At 34.7% G+C, this 17,782-nt stretch overlaps 1 protein-coding gene across 2 annotated transcripts in view; it reads left to right on the top strand.

Annotated features, from left to right (window-relative positions):
• Positions 1 to 17,782, top strand: part of LOC149786147 (U3 small nucleolar RNA-associated protein 14 homolog A-like) — a 60,298-nt gene that overhangs the window by 27,774 nt on the left and 14,742 nt on the right. For both annotated transcript variants that reach the window (XM_089976497.1, XM_089976498.1), the window contains exons 7-12: positions 1,998 to 2,075; positions 2,463 to 2,585; positions 8,183 to 8,277; positions 12,094 to 12,217; positions 14,058 to 14,135; positions 15,192 to 16,264. In XM_089976497.1, coding sequence (XP_089832623.1) covers positions 1,998 to 2,075; positions 2,463 to 2,585; positions 8,183 to 8,277; positions 12,094 to 12,217; positions 14,058 to 14,135; positions 15,192 to 16,264 — 1,571 coding nt within the window. The remainder of the gene's footprint in view (positions 1 to 1,997; positions 2,076 to 2,462; positions 2,586 to 8,182; positions 8,278 to 12,093; positions 12,218 to 14,057; positions 14,136 to 15,191; positions 16,265 to 17,782) is intronic.

The raw sequence follows: 17,782 nt of genomic DNA, 5'->3' as shown, positions 1-17,782 counted from the left end.
TATCCAAAAAATCAAAGAGGCTAATGATTCATCTTCTTATGTAAGTTACACTTTAACTTTGAAATCTTTCTCTTGTTGCAGCAATGTTACAAACTAACAAAAACTACAATGACCTCCACATTTTGTAATCCAGATAATGCATTTGTCTCAGCAAGCTTACTGATTTCTTTGTTTGTGAAAGAATGCCTTGGGTGATAATGTGTTCTCCAGATATCTTGTGGTGAACAAGGGCAGATTTTTTATAAAAAAATCTTAAACCCTGTCACAAAAGGATTATTAACTTTTGCAGTCTTCACAATCATGTGATCACACGTCAAATGGGTAATCCCAGTGGATGTGCCATATTCCAGTCAAGAGAATCATTTTCTCCATTTTTCATTAAAGATGGAATCCACAGTTTCTTTGTTGTGTTCTGCTTCTTTCACTTAGCTAGTGATTGTGAGTGTAAGCTGTTCTAGTCTGACAAGCATTGAGGTTAGTTTGTCTGAATGACATGTTGCTGAGCTCAATGGAAATTGTGACAGAGCTTGCAAGATTAGGGGAAGCTACTCTGTCATAACAATACCTGTTCTCCAAGTACACACGATGCCATCCGTCATCCTATGCATTGGATATTGAATAAAACCTGATCACATTATGCAAATCCTTTGCACTAAAATTATGCACAGCAACAAAATGTGTGCATCAGATATCTTCAACATGCATCTCTGACATACAAATGTGCATGAAGGGAAACACTCTCACAGAGTACAAGTCTTATTGGTCTTCGGAAAATGTAATACACTTTTTCAAGCAGTGCTTCCATAGCAATTTGCACATGGTAAAAGGAAGGTAGTACACATGCATGTGTTTGGCTTGGCAGAGCTTTTTAAACATACACTGATGAATAGTGTTTGAGACTGTTTTACTTTTTGATTAAAGTCAGAACAAAGTCTTTAGAGAAATGCAAATGGATATTCACATTAGATTTTGAAATTGCGCGTCACACGAAGTTGATACCATATATGTTATGTCCGCTTTTCTTGGTAAGTAGACAACTTAAGGAAGTATTTGTACAAGAATTCTAAGGAACTTTTTTGCTTCCTAAATTGTATAGTGTAAAAACAAGAAGTAGTGAAAACCTCATTTGAGATGTTCATGATAATTCTTGTTTACTGATCTGTGTATATTTAAATGTAATGATATAATTAAAAACAAAAAAATTTGACCTGTTTTGGTCAGTTTTGTTTGAAAAAGCTGAAAAACATTTTCCGCAATTTGTTCCATAAAAAACCAAAGTACATTTCTCTTGATTCAAGCAAATCAATTTATCAAAAAGAGTGGTTGTTGAGGAGTTAGTACTTCTATAACAGTTTTCTAACAGGCTTTATCTGAAAATATTTTTTATCAGGTCTATATTTACCTTGTTAACTGTAAATTGAGAAGCTTGTATTACTTTCTTGTCTCATGGTGCAATGAACATTATTACCTGAATTTTAAGAAAAATATTTAGGATATTTGCACAGACAGAACATTTTCATCATTATCTATATAATGGACTGTTTTTGCTTGCATCATTACATGGTCACATATTGTCCCTCTTTGTGGTAATTATAAGAATTGTTTACGGAATTAACTGTCTGTACTGATTGTGTGATGCACTGGTTCTACACACTCATTATGAAATGAAACAATCATCATGCATTGTGAAAGGTGAAATTATCCAAACTGGTGACCACAGTGTAAGATGTCTGTGGCAGTTCTGGCTCTGTACAGTTTACTAGAACTAATCAGTAGAGAAAATAACATAGACCCTGATTTGCCAGAACATTATGTGATGGCAGATCTGGGTTTATGTTGTCTGCAGTTGGATGCAACTTATATGCGAAAATATACAGTATTTACTCCATACCAGCTGAGTATTTAATGAATGTACTACACATATTAAGTAATTGGACCTTAATCTTTTTGCTTTAGGAACTTGATAGCCATTGTCAAAGTCAATCTCTGTTTTGCAGGCAGAGCAACTTAAATTCCCACTTCAGCAGCCAAGTTTCAAACTGCAGACAACAGATGGTTTTGTTGCCAAGTTTCAGGTAAATAGCATACACCTGCCCCTGAGTGTCCATCTCTTATTCATTCATAAGTGTTAATTCCTTTGTGAAAAGCTAAATTTAGCTTTACATGTGTAAAAAAGGTCAAGAAAGTATTGACCTTTTTATCAAAAAAGATTTAATTAAAATGTTTGACTATCTAAAATATCCATTTTAAGAAGGTATTTTACCTTTTTTCTTCATTAACTATATCAGGCTCTTTAGCCTGTCAGATGTTAAATCACACATCAGTCCATTTGTTTGTCCATGATGGTATCATAATAAAATATAAGACAAATTTAAAACACACTTTTATTCCTGATTGTAACAAGTTTCTACATTTCTTGTGAAACAAAGCAAATTTTGTAAAACTTTGTTTACCTATTTAAGCCACGTACTCCGTTGGAGTTGGAAATAGCAGCATTGTTGAGGGGAAGCAAGAATATCCCCAGTAAAAAAAAGGAACTGACACGAGCAGAGGAAGAGGCACTGCGGGCAATGAGTCTCGATGAGGTGAGATGGCACATATTTCCTATGCCAGAACATGACCATAAAGATTACTTGGAATAATTTCTATCTATACTTATGAACACTTTATATTTGGAGAACCTTGTACCAGAGTTTTGCTTATGGGCTAGCAGAGAGAACCTAGGCAGCCCTCACATCCTCAGTAGAGGTGCTAATGATTCTGGAATTTGCCGTATTAGTATTTCAGTGAAAAATCCGCATTATAAATTATATTGATGTAATTATGAGAAATCAGATTTTTGGGACGATACAATTTGGAACTGGAGTTTTATCTGTAGATATGGGTAGGGAGAAAAGTGCTTAAGCAAAAATATTATACAATGGTACATGAAATGTGATACAATGAACATAAAATATGATACAATGAACGATAAATATGATAGGATGATACATGAAATATGATACAATGGAATATGAAATATATTCCCTGAATGTGAGAAACAAAATTTCAATGACAGGAAGCCAGTCAGTTAAACTATATGCAGGTGACAAAAGGCAGCAGAGATGAAAATTAAAGGAAGATGCAAATAAATAGTGAGAAAGGTAATGTTTATGGACAGTATGTTAAAAAAAATGAAAGTTTTGGAATTGGAGGAATAATTAAACAATTCTAATTTGATTTTAATTTATTTTGAGTTTGTATATGTGAGTGTAAGTATGTGGGAATATGCAATTGTGTAAAAAAAAATAATCTATTTTTAAAGGGTGTTTTATTTATTTATTATGGGACACCTGGATTCCTTAAAATTGACATCTGCTTGCTGTGAGCTGCCCAAAATCTGTATAATTGACATCAATGTGCTGTGGGCTGCCTAGATTCTATAAAATTGACATCAATTTGCTGTGGGTGGCCTAGATACTGTAAAATTGACATCTACTCACTATAGGCTGTCTAGATTTTGTATAATTGACACCAATTCTCTGTAGGCTGAAAAGATTATGTAAAATTGACCAATTTGCTGTGGGCTGCCTAGATTCTGTAAATTGACATCAATTTGCTGTGGGATGCCAAGATTCTGTAAATTGATATCAATTTGCTGTTGGTGGCATAGATTCTATACAGTGTATATAAATTTTGCTCTAGGCCACCTAGATTCTGTAAATTTGGCATTGATTTGCTGTGGGATGCCTAGATTTATAAGGGGAAAATAATTGGCCATACAGAATGAACATATACACTTGGTGTAAAATACACTGGAAGACTTGTAAACACAAGGCAGAGTAGTTAAAAGCAGCTAAGTACAGGGTGAAATATGAGAACAAGATGTACAGGAATTGAAAGGAACTAAAAACTACAAACAACTTTATAGAACTAAAATGTAAAAACATTGAACATGCTTCATAAGTAAACTAAGTAATGTACATATAAAATAGGGGAAGAAACTCCGGTGGAAAGTTAAGTGGAAGCAACAAAGACCACATTGAAGACAGCTAAAGGCTTTAAGCAAATCAGCAAAACTGAAAAACTTAAGTTTGCATCTGACAAAGATTCCGCAAAAAATTTGAAGTTAAACAAAGAATTAAAATATAACACACACAACAGATCAAAATACAACACACACAACAGATTAAGTATCATACAGGCAAAGATTAAAATGCTACACAGGCAACAGATTAAATAATACACACATACAACATTAAATATTACACATACAACATAATAATTACTACACATGCAACAGATTAAAATAATACACATACAGCAAAATACACATACAACAGACTAATTACTACACATGCAACAGATTAAAATAATACACATACAGCAAAATACACATACAGCAGACTAATTACTACACATGCAACAGATTAAAATAATACACATACAGCAAAATACACATACAGCAGACTAATTACTACACATGCAACAGATTAAAACTACAAAGGCAAGTGATTAAAATACTACACAGGCAACAGGTTAGATGCAACAGATTAGATACAACACAGGCAACCAATTAGATACTGCAGATGTACCAGATTAGAATACTTCACATATAACAGATTAAAATACTACACAGGCTACAGATTAAAATACTTCACATACAACAGATTAAAATACTACACACACAGCAAATTAAAATACTTCACATACAACAGATTAAAATACTACACACACAGCAAATTAAAATACTACACATACAACATTAAAATGCTACACATACAAAAGCTTAAATACTACACAGGCTACAAATTAAAATACCCATACAGCAAAATACACATACAACAGACTAATTACTACACATGCAACATATTAAAATACTACACATACAAAAGCTTAAATACTACACAGGCTACAGATTATAATAGTACACGTACAGCAAAATACACATACAACAGACTAATTACCATGCATGCAACAGATTAAAATGCTACACATAAGCTTAAATACTACACAGGCTACAGATTAAAATACTACACAAGCTACACATTAAAATACTACACACACAGCAAATTAAAATACACACACAACAGATTAAAATACAATATAGGCTAAGATTAAAATACTACACACACAACAGATTAAAATACAATATAGGCTACAGATTAAAATAGTACAAAAAACACATTAAAATACTACACACACAACATTAAAATACAATACAGGCTACAGATTAAAATAATACAAACACAACAGATTAAAATACTACATACACAACAGATTAAAATACAATACAGGCTACAGATTAAAATAGTACAAACACAACAGATTAAAATACTTCTCTGCTACAGCTCGTGGCAGCAGAAGCAGCTTCTTTTCTTTTGCTTACTTCTAGAGTATTTACATAAAATGCTTCCAGTGTGTTAAAATCTGTGTTTGTTGGACAGTGGTATTGTGGAGAATCTCTTCTGCATACCTAGAAATGTGGTATATGCAGAAAATGTACTGAATACAACATGTATATTGAATGAAAATAATTTTGAAAGATAATCTGTTAAACATTTGGTCTTGAAAATTCTAAAATACTACACATCTCATATGTGAAGCATGGATACTATTTTTGTGGGGTTGTATTTTTTCATGTAAGTATTACTTTTGTGTTGCTGAGATAAATATCAGACATTAATGGGCATGTAGATTTAGTACTATTTGGATTATACTAAAGTACAGATTGTACAGGGCATGTAGATTTAGTACTATTTGAATTATACTAAAGTACAGATCGTACAGGGCATGTAGATTTAGTACTATTTGAATTATACTAAAGTACAGGTCATACAGGGCATGTGTATTTAGTACTATGTGTATTATTCTAAAGTATAGGTTATACAGGGCATGTAGATTTAGTACTATTTGAATTATACTAAAATATATGTCATAAAGGGCATGTATATTTAGTACTGTGTGTATTATTCTAAAGTACAGGTCATACAGGGCATGTAGATTTAGTACTGTGTGTATTATTCTAAAGTACAGGTCATACAGTGCATGTAGATTTAGTACTTTGTGTATTATTCTAAAGTACAGGTCATGCAGTACATGTATATTATGTACTATGTGTATTATTCTAAAGTACAGGTTATACAGGGCATGTAGATTTAGTACTCTATGTAAAAACTATTCTAAAGTACAGTTCATACAGGGCCTGTAGATTTAGTACTATGTGTATTATTCTAAAGTACAGGTCATAAGGGGCATGTAGATTTAGTACTGTGTGCAATAACTATTCTAAAGTACAGGTCATGGGGGCATGTAGATTTAGTACTGTGTGTATTATTCTAAGGTACAGGTCATAGGGGACATGTAGATTTAGTACTGTGTGCAATAAGTATTCTAAAGTACAGGTTGTACAGGGCATGTAGATTTAGTACTGTGTGCAATAAGTATTCTAAAATACAGGTCATACAGGGCATGTAGATTTAGTACTATGTGTATTATTCTAAAGTACAGGTCATGGGGCATGTAGATTTAGTACTATGTGTATTATTCTAAAGTACAGGTCATGGGGCATGTAGATTTAGTACTGTGTGCAATAAGTATTCTAAAGTACAGATACAGGGCATGTAGATTTAGTACTATGTGTATTCTAAAGTACAGGGCATGTAGATTTAGTACTATGTGTACTATACTAAAGTACAGGTCATTGGGGGCATGTAGATTTAGTACTGTGTGTATTATTCTAAAGTACAGGTCATAGGGGGCATGTAGATTTAGTACTGTGTGCAATAAGTATTCTAAAGTACAGGTCATAGGGGGCATGTAGATTTAGTACTATGTGTATTGTTCTAAAGTACAGGTCATGTAGTGGTTCTGTACAGACTATTTCAGCTATAGGTGTCATTTTTTTAGAATTTGGTCATACATACCTTTAATCAATTATTCACTTTACTTTGCTCCCCATTTTCCAATTTTCCTTGGAAGATCATTGTATAAAAGACTCAAGAAATGTACATGACAAATTCAGAGTTAAAGTCCATCGACATTTTTAGACATTGGTAACCAGGAGGTGTGATCCAGTTTAAACCAGATTAAATATTGCATACTATAATGTCACAGTGAAAGCATTGCATACTGGGAAATAATTTAACTACCCCAGCACTGGTAATGTTTAAACTTGGCATTCTTTTTTCTTGATGCAAGTTAGTGCCAGTCTTTCATTGTAGAAGTCCAAAGCAGTTGATAATTGTTGTCTGTAACTTTTTATGATGACTAAAATGACGATTGCTTTGTGGTCAGGAATGAACAGTCTTTTGTAACACACTTCTTAAATATTAAATTGTAGGACGATCAATTATTTATTTAAGATCAGCAATGGTACCTAAATGACTACAAATAATACACTTTACATTTTGATCTGGTTTACAAGTGCCAGACTTAGTCCTTTGACTTGATATGATAGCCAGCTATCCCTGACAAGAAAATCCACTTGTTTTCCATTAGTGTTTTTCCCATTTGTGAGTTTATACTGTATAGACACACTAAGAAATATGAAAAAATGACAGCAGTGCCCATTCTAGCCAGCATATTTAAGGAATATAGAGTGGTGAGGTTGGGATGACTTTTTGTTTATTTTTGAAAACACTTTTCAGACTGTTAAAAAATGTGTTCAAGAAAACTTTCATTTACTGGCTTCTTGGACTTTCACAAAATAGAAGAAGTGGCAAGGCAATTATGATACATTATACCATAAATGGGAGGTAATTTTGTCATCCTTGGTACTTATTATTTAAAGAATGGCAATACATATCTTTGCACCCAACCAGCTTAGTCCAAAAAATCAGCTAAACAATTAAACACAATTTAAGTTTTATAAAATTACAGCACACGTCAGTCAAACTAAAACCAATACGATTTCCACCTGGGTTTGAATCTTGAGCTTGACCAATGTGGGTATGTGAGAATGTTGCCGATAGCTCCCCTGCGTCTTCCTTCACCAGTTATACTGGCCGCCATGCATAGCCTAACATGTGCTGAGAAATGGTGTTTTCAATAAATGCATGTTCAGATGGGAATTGACACCATGATTCTGACTGATTGCATCACATTAGCATCATATGGTTACCTTTTTAGTAACACCAAGTACAAGGTGTATTTGTCAAATAAAGTGACTTTTTTTTGTTCACGAAAATTTGTTTACCTGTAGGCCAAAGCCAGAAGAGCTGAGTTACAAAAGCACAGAGCACTGCTGTCCTACAAAGAGGCCAAATCCAGATGGCAGAAGAAAATCAAAAGCAAGAAGTAAGTCTGTAAGAAAATCTCTAAGAAAGCAAATCCATTTATATGCATGGTAATAGCTAATATTTCTATTTTCACTTAGTTCCTGCATGATAATTAAACATTAAAATATTATTATAGAAAGAGTATGTAAAGTGATCTGTTCATTCTTATTACTGTTAATGTCATATAAACAGTTTTGCTCATCCTGCTCTGATGTACAGTACACACATCACATTTTAAAGAAAATCCACATTTCCATGGTGGACCTTAATCTGTTTCATGCTATATCCATCATAGACAGGACATAGTGGTCAATGTGGATTGTCCACATCATGGCTTGTGGTGGACGGGTTAGAGTTTTATTGCCCCATTTAATTAGTATAATTGTGGACATCATGTAGAACTTACTTGTCAGCTCAGCTACAATACACAGTGCAGAATGCTCTTTTAAGCTGTGCACAATGTCATTTAATATTTAAAGACTTGGACATTAAAACACAATTACATGAATTGCAAGAAATGGAAGATTTCCAAGCAACGAATGCTGAGACTATTTAGGTGTTTTTGAAAATATATAAAGTTTAATTGTAATAATTTTAATTTGAAAGAGAGATTTTTCTTTTAAACTAACAAAGAGAAAAGAAACCACACATAGGTACCAGCAGGTTTCATTCTCGGCTGTCACTTTTAAACTGTTTTGTTAACATGTTCACACACAGATAAATACAGCACTATCCAATATGCAACTTCTGATAGTCCAGCCTGTTTCATACTTGCAACCCAAATATACATATCCAAGTGACACCTTTTCTGAGGAACCAAAGATCCATTTACTTTGTCTATCCATCCACCTATTTTGATATCCATCCATCTGTTGGTCTATCAATCCATCTATTGGTGCATCAGTCCATCTATGTTTTTCATTTTATCCATGGGGGCCGAGTGGTCTAAAGCACTCACCGTTGCGGATTGCTGTCATCTCACCTCTGTCTGCGTGAGTTCGAGTCTCATGCTCGGCTAACGTGGGTACGTGAGAAAGCCTGCCAGTAGCTTCTCATGGGTCAGTGGTTCTTCTCGGGGGTTTTCCAGGGTTCTTCCTCCACCATTAATACTGGCCACCATGTATAGCCTATCTTGTGCTGAAAAATGGCGTTAAACACTACAACAACAACAACAACAACAACAACATTTCATCCATGGTCTATCAGTCCATTTATTAGTCAATCAGTCAATATATTGGTCTATCAATCCATCTGTTGGTCTGTCAGTCCATCTGTTTGGTCTATCAATCCATTCATTGGTGTCTCAGTCCATCTACTTGTTTTACTTTTCATTCATTGGTGTCTCAGTCCATCTACTTGTTTTACTTTTCATTTATTGGTCTATCAATCCATCCATCGGTCTGTCAGTTCATCTATTGGTCTATCAATCTATCTGCTTTTTTGTAATACCACCCACTTTGGTGAATCTTAAATGACTTTGATGCTACAGAGCTTGGAAGTAGGGTACTAATTCCTGATGCATAAACATAGTGCCAGGGGTAATGAATTAAGATCATTGAAGTATTTCTATTAATTAATAATGTATCCTAATCGTCTGTAAATGTGATCATGGGGAATTAAGGACTCAAGTGAAAGTGTACTCAGGGAATGAATAGCTTTGTGTCAGAGAGAGGGTTCATAATGTGGGAGCAAGATCAAAAGTTTTTAGTGAGAGAAAAATATCAACACTCTGAGGTTGGTTGAAGGATGAACAGAAATTTGGGGATTATTTGTATGATATTGATTCTGATGATGGATTCAAATGAAAACAGGGGCCATGAGTGGTCTAAAGCACTCAGCATTCCGGATCACTGCCATCTCACCTCTGTCTGCATGGGTTTGAGTCTCAGGCTTAACTAATGTGGGTATGTGAGAAAGCTTGCCAGTAGCTTCTTGTGGGTTGGGGGTTCTTCCTGGGGTTTTCCAGGGTTCTTCCTCTACACTTATACTGGCCGCCATGTATAGCCTATCTTATGCTGAAAAATGGCATTAAACCCTACAACAACAACAACAAATGAAAACGGGCACAGACTGTAAACAATATTGAATTAGATGTTGCCATGTATGCCTGGTTCACACAGCAATATGTACAGGCAGAGAAAATGGCAAAAGTTTGGATAATGACTGATTTTATGGCAATCCATGAATGCCTTTGGATATTCCAGTGCTATCATAGACTATAATAAAATTTGTGGTCGAGGAGATATGCTCAGTGAATCATGCAGCGAATGTGAAGTGACATTTGTCAAGCGCATCACCAACTGCAAAGTGTTCTCATTTGCTTTTTAAATTTTTTTTAGACCCACTTATGTTTGTCATCAGTCTATCTATCTATCTATCTATCAGTCTGTTGATTGATCGATCTGGATTGACAGAAGAATCCATCAATAAAAACAACACAAGTTTCATTATTGTTGTTTCTCAGAGTGTCAGTTTTTTGGAGAGAAAAAAATATCTTGTTTAATTTTGAACAAACAGTAAAACTAGAATTCAATTCAGCACAAAAGCACTGAAGTAATTCACAAAGTGGTATCGGTACACATGTCAAGTGTACAGATATCGTGTGGAATAATATTTTTATATCTTCAGTATATTCTGTCCTGAATTTAAAGGGAAGTTATGAAGAAAAACAAACTACGCCATTAGAAGGACATTTATATGCAGTTAATTTGAACACGGGTATTCAACGATGTAACCTGTACCTTCTCTACTTTCACCTCCTTAAATTGATTTCCATACCTCTGTTAGGTTTTTTTATGGGTCCCTTGATAACTTAAGCCTTCACTTATAGTGCAGTCAATGGTTTTGGACCCTGTTGTGCATGAGGTATCAATGAAGCGATGTATACATGTTGTGAGTCCCTGCGACTTTTTATAGGAGGAATATCAGTTTCAATCTTGACACATTTTTAGTGGTCTTGATAGTATTAAAACAAAAACAGCTGTAGGGTATTCACCTAATTTAGACTTTGCTTCTGATTTCATTAGGTCATCAGGAATTATTTGTTGTGCATATTATGTTGAAGGGCCCTAAGGATTGCATGAAGAAGGCCCATGTGTTTGTCGTTTGATACATGTATATGTCATTAGGTCATGTCATTTTTGTCTTGCTTGCAGAGTAAAGACAAATTTAGTATCACATTTCCAAAGTATCATTGTTGCTGTTTGTCGTGTCAAGTATAACCATGAATTATGCACAAATGTAAGCAGATAACAATCACCATTCCATTGTCAGTTCATTTGTTTTTGTGTGGTTTGAAGCAGAAGTGAAAAAAAGGACAGTGAATTTAGTAACCTGTTCATGCAAGACCGTGAAGACTTCATTGTCTTCATGTCGTTTATACATCCAAATTCCTGTTGATGACATATATTGAGTATGTTATAAACTGGTTTGACTGTAGAATATGTTATAGACTGGTTTGACTGTAGAATATGTTATATTCTGGTTTGACTGTAGAGTATGTTATAGACTGGTTTGACTGTAGAGTATGTTATAAACTGGCTTGACTGTAGAGTGTGTTATTGACTGGTTTGACTGTATAGTATGTTATAAATAGGTTTGACTGTAGAGTATGTTATAAACTGGCTTGACTGTAGAGTATGTTATAGACTGGTTTGACAGTAGATTATGTTATAAACTGGTTTGACTGTAGAGTATGTTATAAACTGGTTTGACTGTAGACTATGTTATAAACTGGTTTAATTGTATGTACTTTTTATCTTTTCAAGATGTGCAGCAGAGTTTTAGCATGTTGAGTTGAATGCAGTAAATTTCATACGTAGATTAATAATTCTAGCTACCACAGACATCTGCGAAAAGAAAGGCAGAAGAAGGAGATGAAAACCTTAGAAGAAATGGAGAAGACGGATCCAGAGGCCTACCTGGAAAAACTGAAACAGCTGGAAAAAGAGAGGATAGAGGTACTGAATATATCAAACCAATGTACAAAATGTATCAAAACAATGTACAAAAAAAGATCTACTAGTGTTTAAAGCTTAACCAAGATTACATAAATATATGCACATAATGTCAGTTAAAAAAGTTAGCTACAAGTGTGCAGATAGGCCTTTTTTATATACCTAATTATGTTTAAATTTATGCCACAATATTCTTTTGATTAAAGATCACACATTTCAGTTAAAACACATCCCACAGTGGTTAAAAAAAAAAACAGACATATTACTCATCAGATGAAACCTCCCTCTATCCTTTAAGCATTAAAGAATATCTGGTTCTCTGCAGCATTATCCTTGATTAATCAAGAGTTGTCTTCCATGGAAGGAAGCCCAGAAGCTCATTCTGACGTTATGTTCTTTTGGGGGCTTTTCACCCAAAACCCCAGAGTATACATTCTCAGATGTTTTTGGAAGTAAAAACATTTGAAGTCAAACTAACAGGTCAGGTTAATCCCAGAACAACAGACATGGTGTTTTTATGTTCAGCATGGAGTTAGCAAGCAAGCCTTAGAAAACAGAAGGCTGAAATTACTCTATAAATTTCTGCATAATGACTTTATTTTTAGACAGAAGATCTTACCCAACCTTTGTGGATACATTGCAGAAGCCTCGAGGTTTAGGAATCTAAAACCCAAAAGCCATGTTCACTGTGACTAATAGAAGAAGAAAAAATGTTTCTGTATAATGATTGTTTCAGTATGTGTCACTCAAACCTTAATATATGCTGTTAGTACTGCCTAATATAACTATATATGTCAGTGGTGTGAGGCATAATGTGATTTACAGGTATAGTGGTAGGTTGTCAGATATTCAGGCCCATCACCACCTACCCATCTGCCACTGTATATCATATACAATTTCAAGTTATCACATCTTCAGCATTTTTCAGCTATGACAATTGATCAGTTTTGGCTAATCGACCTTTACTTTACTTTTGGGATAACTGCTCTTGGTATTAGAAGATAGCCTTTTGATTCTGTTGTTATAAGGTCAAAGATCAAAGTCACTGCGACTTCAGGATGAATAATGGTTTCACACTTTTGATCTAGACCATGTACCTTGATAAATTTTGTGAATGGTTTGCTCTTAGGATAAGAAAGACCTATTTTGGGGCTAAAAGGCCCAAGTTTCTGGACATTAAGTTTAGTTCTAAACTTTGTACCTTGATAAAACTTTGTGGATGGCTTGCACATGGGGAAGGGAAGAAACCTATCAAATTGAGGGCCAAAAGTTCAAGGGCACTGTGACACAAACAAGGGAAAAGGTTTGTGTAAGATAGCTTTAATCACACATTTCATAATGGTACAAAACTTGGAAGAGGGATAGTACATATTGGAAGGCACTAGACAGATGTGTTTGACAGCTTTAAGGTCAAAGTCACAATAGCCCCCCCAAAAAGACACCATCTTTAAAAAAATTCAACAATGGTTTACCTTTTAGGCAAAGAAGAAATTTAAATGGTTAAGATCAAGGTTACCAAGACTCATTTTTGACAACAGGGAAGACATGCAATAATGAATCATTAATGAAAATTTTGTTGGAGAAAGTACTGTTTTCATTTCTTGTGTAGATAGAGTCTGCTGTGGCAGAAGCTCGGCATGGTGATCAATTTGGTCTCCAGACATCAGTTCACACCATAGATTATCATCATTAATAATATCCTTCACTTGAAGAATGGTGAGCTTGACAAAATGTGGTCTCCTCTCCTTAATACAGTTAATAATTTTTTCTGTTGGAAACCTTCGATATGATTTTCTACTATGTGGGATATTAAAATGACATCATTTGCTTGCTGTTGTTGTAGGAAAGAATGTCACTCAAGCACAGAGGAGGCAGTAAATATTCCCAGAAACAGATGATTTATGCCAAGTATGATAAACAGGTAAGAAACAGATGATTTATGCCAAGTATGATAAACAGGTAAGAAACAGATGATTTATGCCAAGTATGATAAACAGGTAGGAAACAGATGATTTATGCCAAGTATGATAAACAGGTATGAAACAGATGATTTATGCCAAGTATGATAAACATGTATGAAACAGATGATTTATGCCAAGTATGATAAACAGGTATGAAACAGATAATTTATGCCAAGTATGATAAACATGTATGAAACAGATGATTTATGCCAAGTATGATAAACAGGTAGGAAACATGATTTATGCCAAGTATGATAAACAGGTAAGAAACAGATGATTTATGCCAAGTATGATAAACAGGTAGGAAACAGATGATTTATGCCAAGTATGATAAACAGGAAACATGATTTATGCCAAGTATGATAAACAGGTAAGAAACAGTTTAATTTCATTAATAGGACTTAAGCTCATGCTTTTATATATAAAAAAATTCTTTTGCTCTTCCATTTTAGGAAATTGTTGCACAAATTAATCATTTTGTTTTGATATGTCTTTATTTTAAGGGTTTATGGATTAAAGATTAAAAATAATCATATATCTGAATTTTTGTTAGAATGGAAGAACTAGTTGTGCAAAATGACCTGTTATATTTTGAAAGGAAGAGGTGCTCATCCATATATGTCAGTAAGATAAAATTCATCAATTTTGCAAATTTGATTTAGGAAACCAGTTATGAACAGTATAATGTGAGATGAACAAGATTTTGTTGTCATTTTCCCGCAACTTTAGATACAAGTTGGCTGTAGATGAAAAGAATTTTTGGACAAAAATCAAGTTTGGCCAAGATAAAGGACTTCTTTTAATTATGCCTAAAATATAATACCAGAATTAACATTTTGCAGTACTGATCTATTCACTGTTAACAAATAGCTTCTTTACAATCTTAATCTGGTCAGATTTTGGTAGAAATATTACTTCATTTGTTACTCTCAGTTTATGTGTAAGATTCCATGCCATAGCAGACTTGGATATTTTGTAAATTCCAGGTTCAATGTATAATTTTGTTTTCCTTTCAGGCTAGACAGTCTGTTCAGGACATGATTCAGATGAGTCAAGAGTTGAGACAGAAAACGATCCCACTTGCAGACAGTGACACGGAGTCTGAGGGTGGAGTCATAATGGATAAGGAGGATGCTGCCGATATGGCTGACAGCGAGCTGCATGAAGTAGATGAGAATCCCTGGATTGCCAAGCCTATAGCTCATACAGCCTTGTACAAAAAACCAGATGCCTTCATTTCCACTGTAATCACAGATAATGTGAATGGCATAGTTCGTGATGATAAAATTAAAGAAGACACTTCGATTAACAGTCAGAATAAGAATATGCTGGATGACTTAGATAATGACAGTCATGACAATCGTGAAAATGAGAAGAGAATTGAGAAAAGTGCAAGAAAAACCAATATAAAAGAGAAGCGGGTGTACACAAAGACCAGAATGAGAAAAGGTTCTCAGTCTAAGAAATCAAACTTAAGCAATGAGGAACTAGATATCGAAACAATTTTGAGCAAATTTGACAAGATCGAGAACAGCATGGATGAATCTTCCGTAACAAAAAAAAGGAAAAAGAGAAAAAGAAAAAGAAACAATAAAAAAGGGTTACAGAGAGAAGAAACAACTACACAGCAGGAGAAGAAACAAACAAGTGAAGTTGATCACGAAGAAAATCTAATCAGTGAAGGTCTTGAACGCAAAAAAACTTTAGAAGAAATTGAGGATCCTAATTATGGAGTTGATTGTGAGGATTCGCAACCAAGGAAAGGGACAGGAGATACAAGCAATGGGGAAACACTTAAAAAGAATACTAAAGAAGCGTATGTTGACCCCAAGAAATTGTTTACGCTGGAGACCAAGATGCTTCAAAGTTCAGTTCCAGATGTCGTTTCAGATGACGATCTTAATGCAGATGACAGGCAGAGGATGACCATTGCACAGGCATTTGCAGATGATGATGTGATTGAGGAGTTCAGTCGAGAGAAGCGTGAGATACGAGATCGACAGAAACCCAAGGATATTAATCTAGCACTACCAGGTTGGGGAGATTGGGGAGGGGAGGGAATTGAGCCTTCCAAAAAGAAGAGAAAAAAGTATGTGTGATGATATTTATAAAGAATAATGTTAGAATCTTGATAATTGGATATGCTGGGTTTTGAGAAATGGGAGTGATATCTTAGAGTGTTTGGAAAAAAACTTTAGAGTCTCAGTTGAATATAAAATAGTTTACTCTTACCTTCCTGTTAAATTACAGACTTATTGGGTTTTTTATGCATTCTTTGATCACATTAACGTTAGGAAAATTTTAATCATTTACCTCTCATATCCAGTCTTCCCTAAAAGACTTTTTTATTCTCCATTTATATATCATTTAGATCAAAAGGGAAAGCACTCAGCCATTACCTCCCCATTCCCATTGCTGGGTGATGCCAGTTATAAGCTTTAGCTAAGCTCTTCCAATATAATACTGAAGGGTCTCTCAAAAGCCTTGAATATTTTTGCAATTTCATCCCATCCTTAAAAAATGTTGATATAATAGTGTGTCATAAGGTATTTGCTACATGTGCTAAGGCCCAAAAAAATGCATGTTTAGTATTGCACTTGTTTTAAATTAAGGTAGGCAGGTAGGTTGGGGTATTTTTTAAACATTTTATATACAAAAAAATATATATAATTACTTGGGTGCTTCAAGTACTGGGCAGAACTAGCTCAGTTAGATGCACAAATCAATTTTGAGATTTTGTTTTTTATATTTTTACTTTACTCTGGGTGGGGAGTGCTAGGGTTGGCAATGAAAAACAGGGACAGTTGGCCAACTGAAAGCACTTTTGTTTGGTTGCCAGATCATTATTTTTCATTTTTGGTCAGTATTTATAGAAATTTTTATTGCGGTTCTGGAAATTATATTTGTGTTCCATCACAGTATTATTTGTGTGTGTTGTTTATTCACACTTACTGCTTATATATTTTAGCATGTTTTAGTAATGAGTGATGTTTATTTGATTATGAACACTTCAGCATTATTTTCCTCCTTTTCATCAATGCTGTCTTCCACTTAAACAGTGCTGATGAAATGCATGAAGGGCAAGAAATTTCAAGCTAATGGGATACATAAGACAAAGTGTTCATTGGGAGACTGTGTTGTGGAAACACATCAGGAGCAAGGGGAGATCTGCGAAGTCTTGGAGTGTGATGTATTGTGCCTTCATCCAAACATGGCATTAATTGCTAGCATTGTGGGGGATATCACAGTAGTCCCCACCACCACCATCCAAATCGAGTGGATGATGACTGAGGATTTAATCTAGCAAATTGGAGGAATACAGAATTGCAAAGTTGTCATTCATACAGTCTTCCAAATACTGCTGGAACAGCAGATGCAACACCTGATGCAGGAGGCAATGACAACTTTTGCCTGTATCCATCACAAACTGCTATGGATAGTTGGGAGTTTATGGAGGAGTGCCCCCACCCACAATATCAAAGCGGCCTAGTGTGAACAGGTGTTCCAGCATGACCAAGCAGTGCATGGGGCATTCATGGCTCTTGATGATCCATTTAAACTTCATTTATTGCTGTACATTGCTGCTCCAGCTGCCATCTAGCTGTCA

Source organism: Sinohyriopsis cumingii, chromosome 12 (assembly GCF_028554795.1).
Source record: "Sinohyriopsis cumingii isolate HCF-2022 chromosome 12, ASM2855479v2, whole genome shotgun sequence".
NCBI lineage: Eukaryota > Metazoa > Mollusca > Bivalvia > Unionida > Unionidae > Sinohyriopsis > Sinohyriopsis cumingii.
This window is presented reverse-complemented; position numbering and strand designations above follow the sequence as displayed.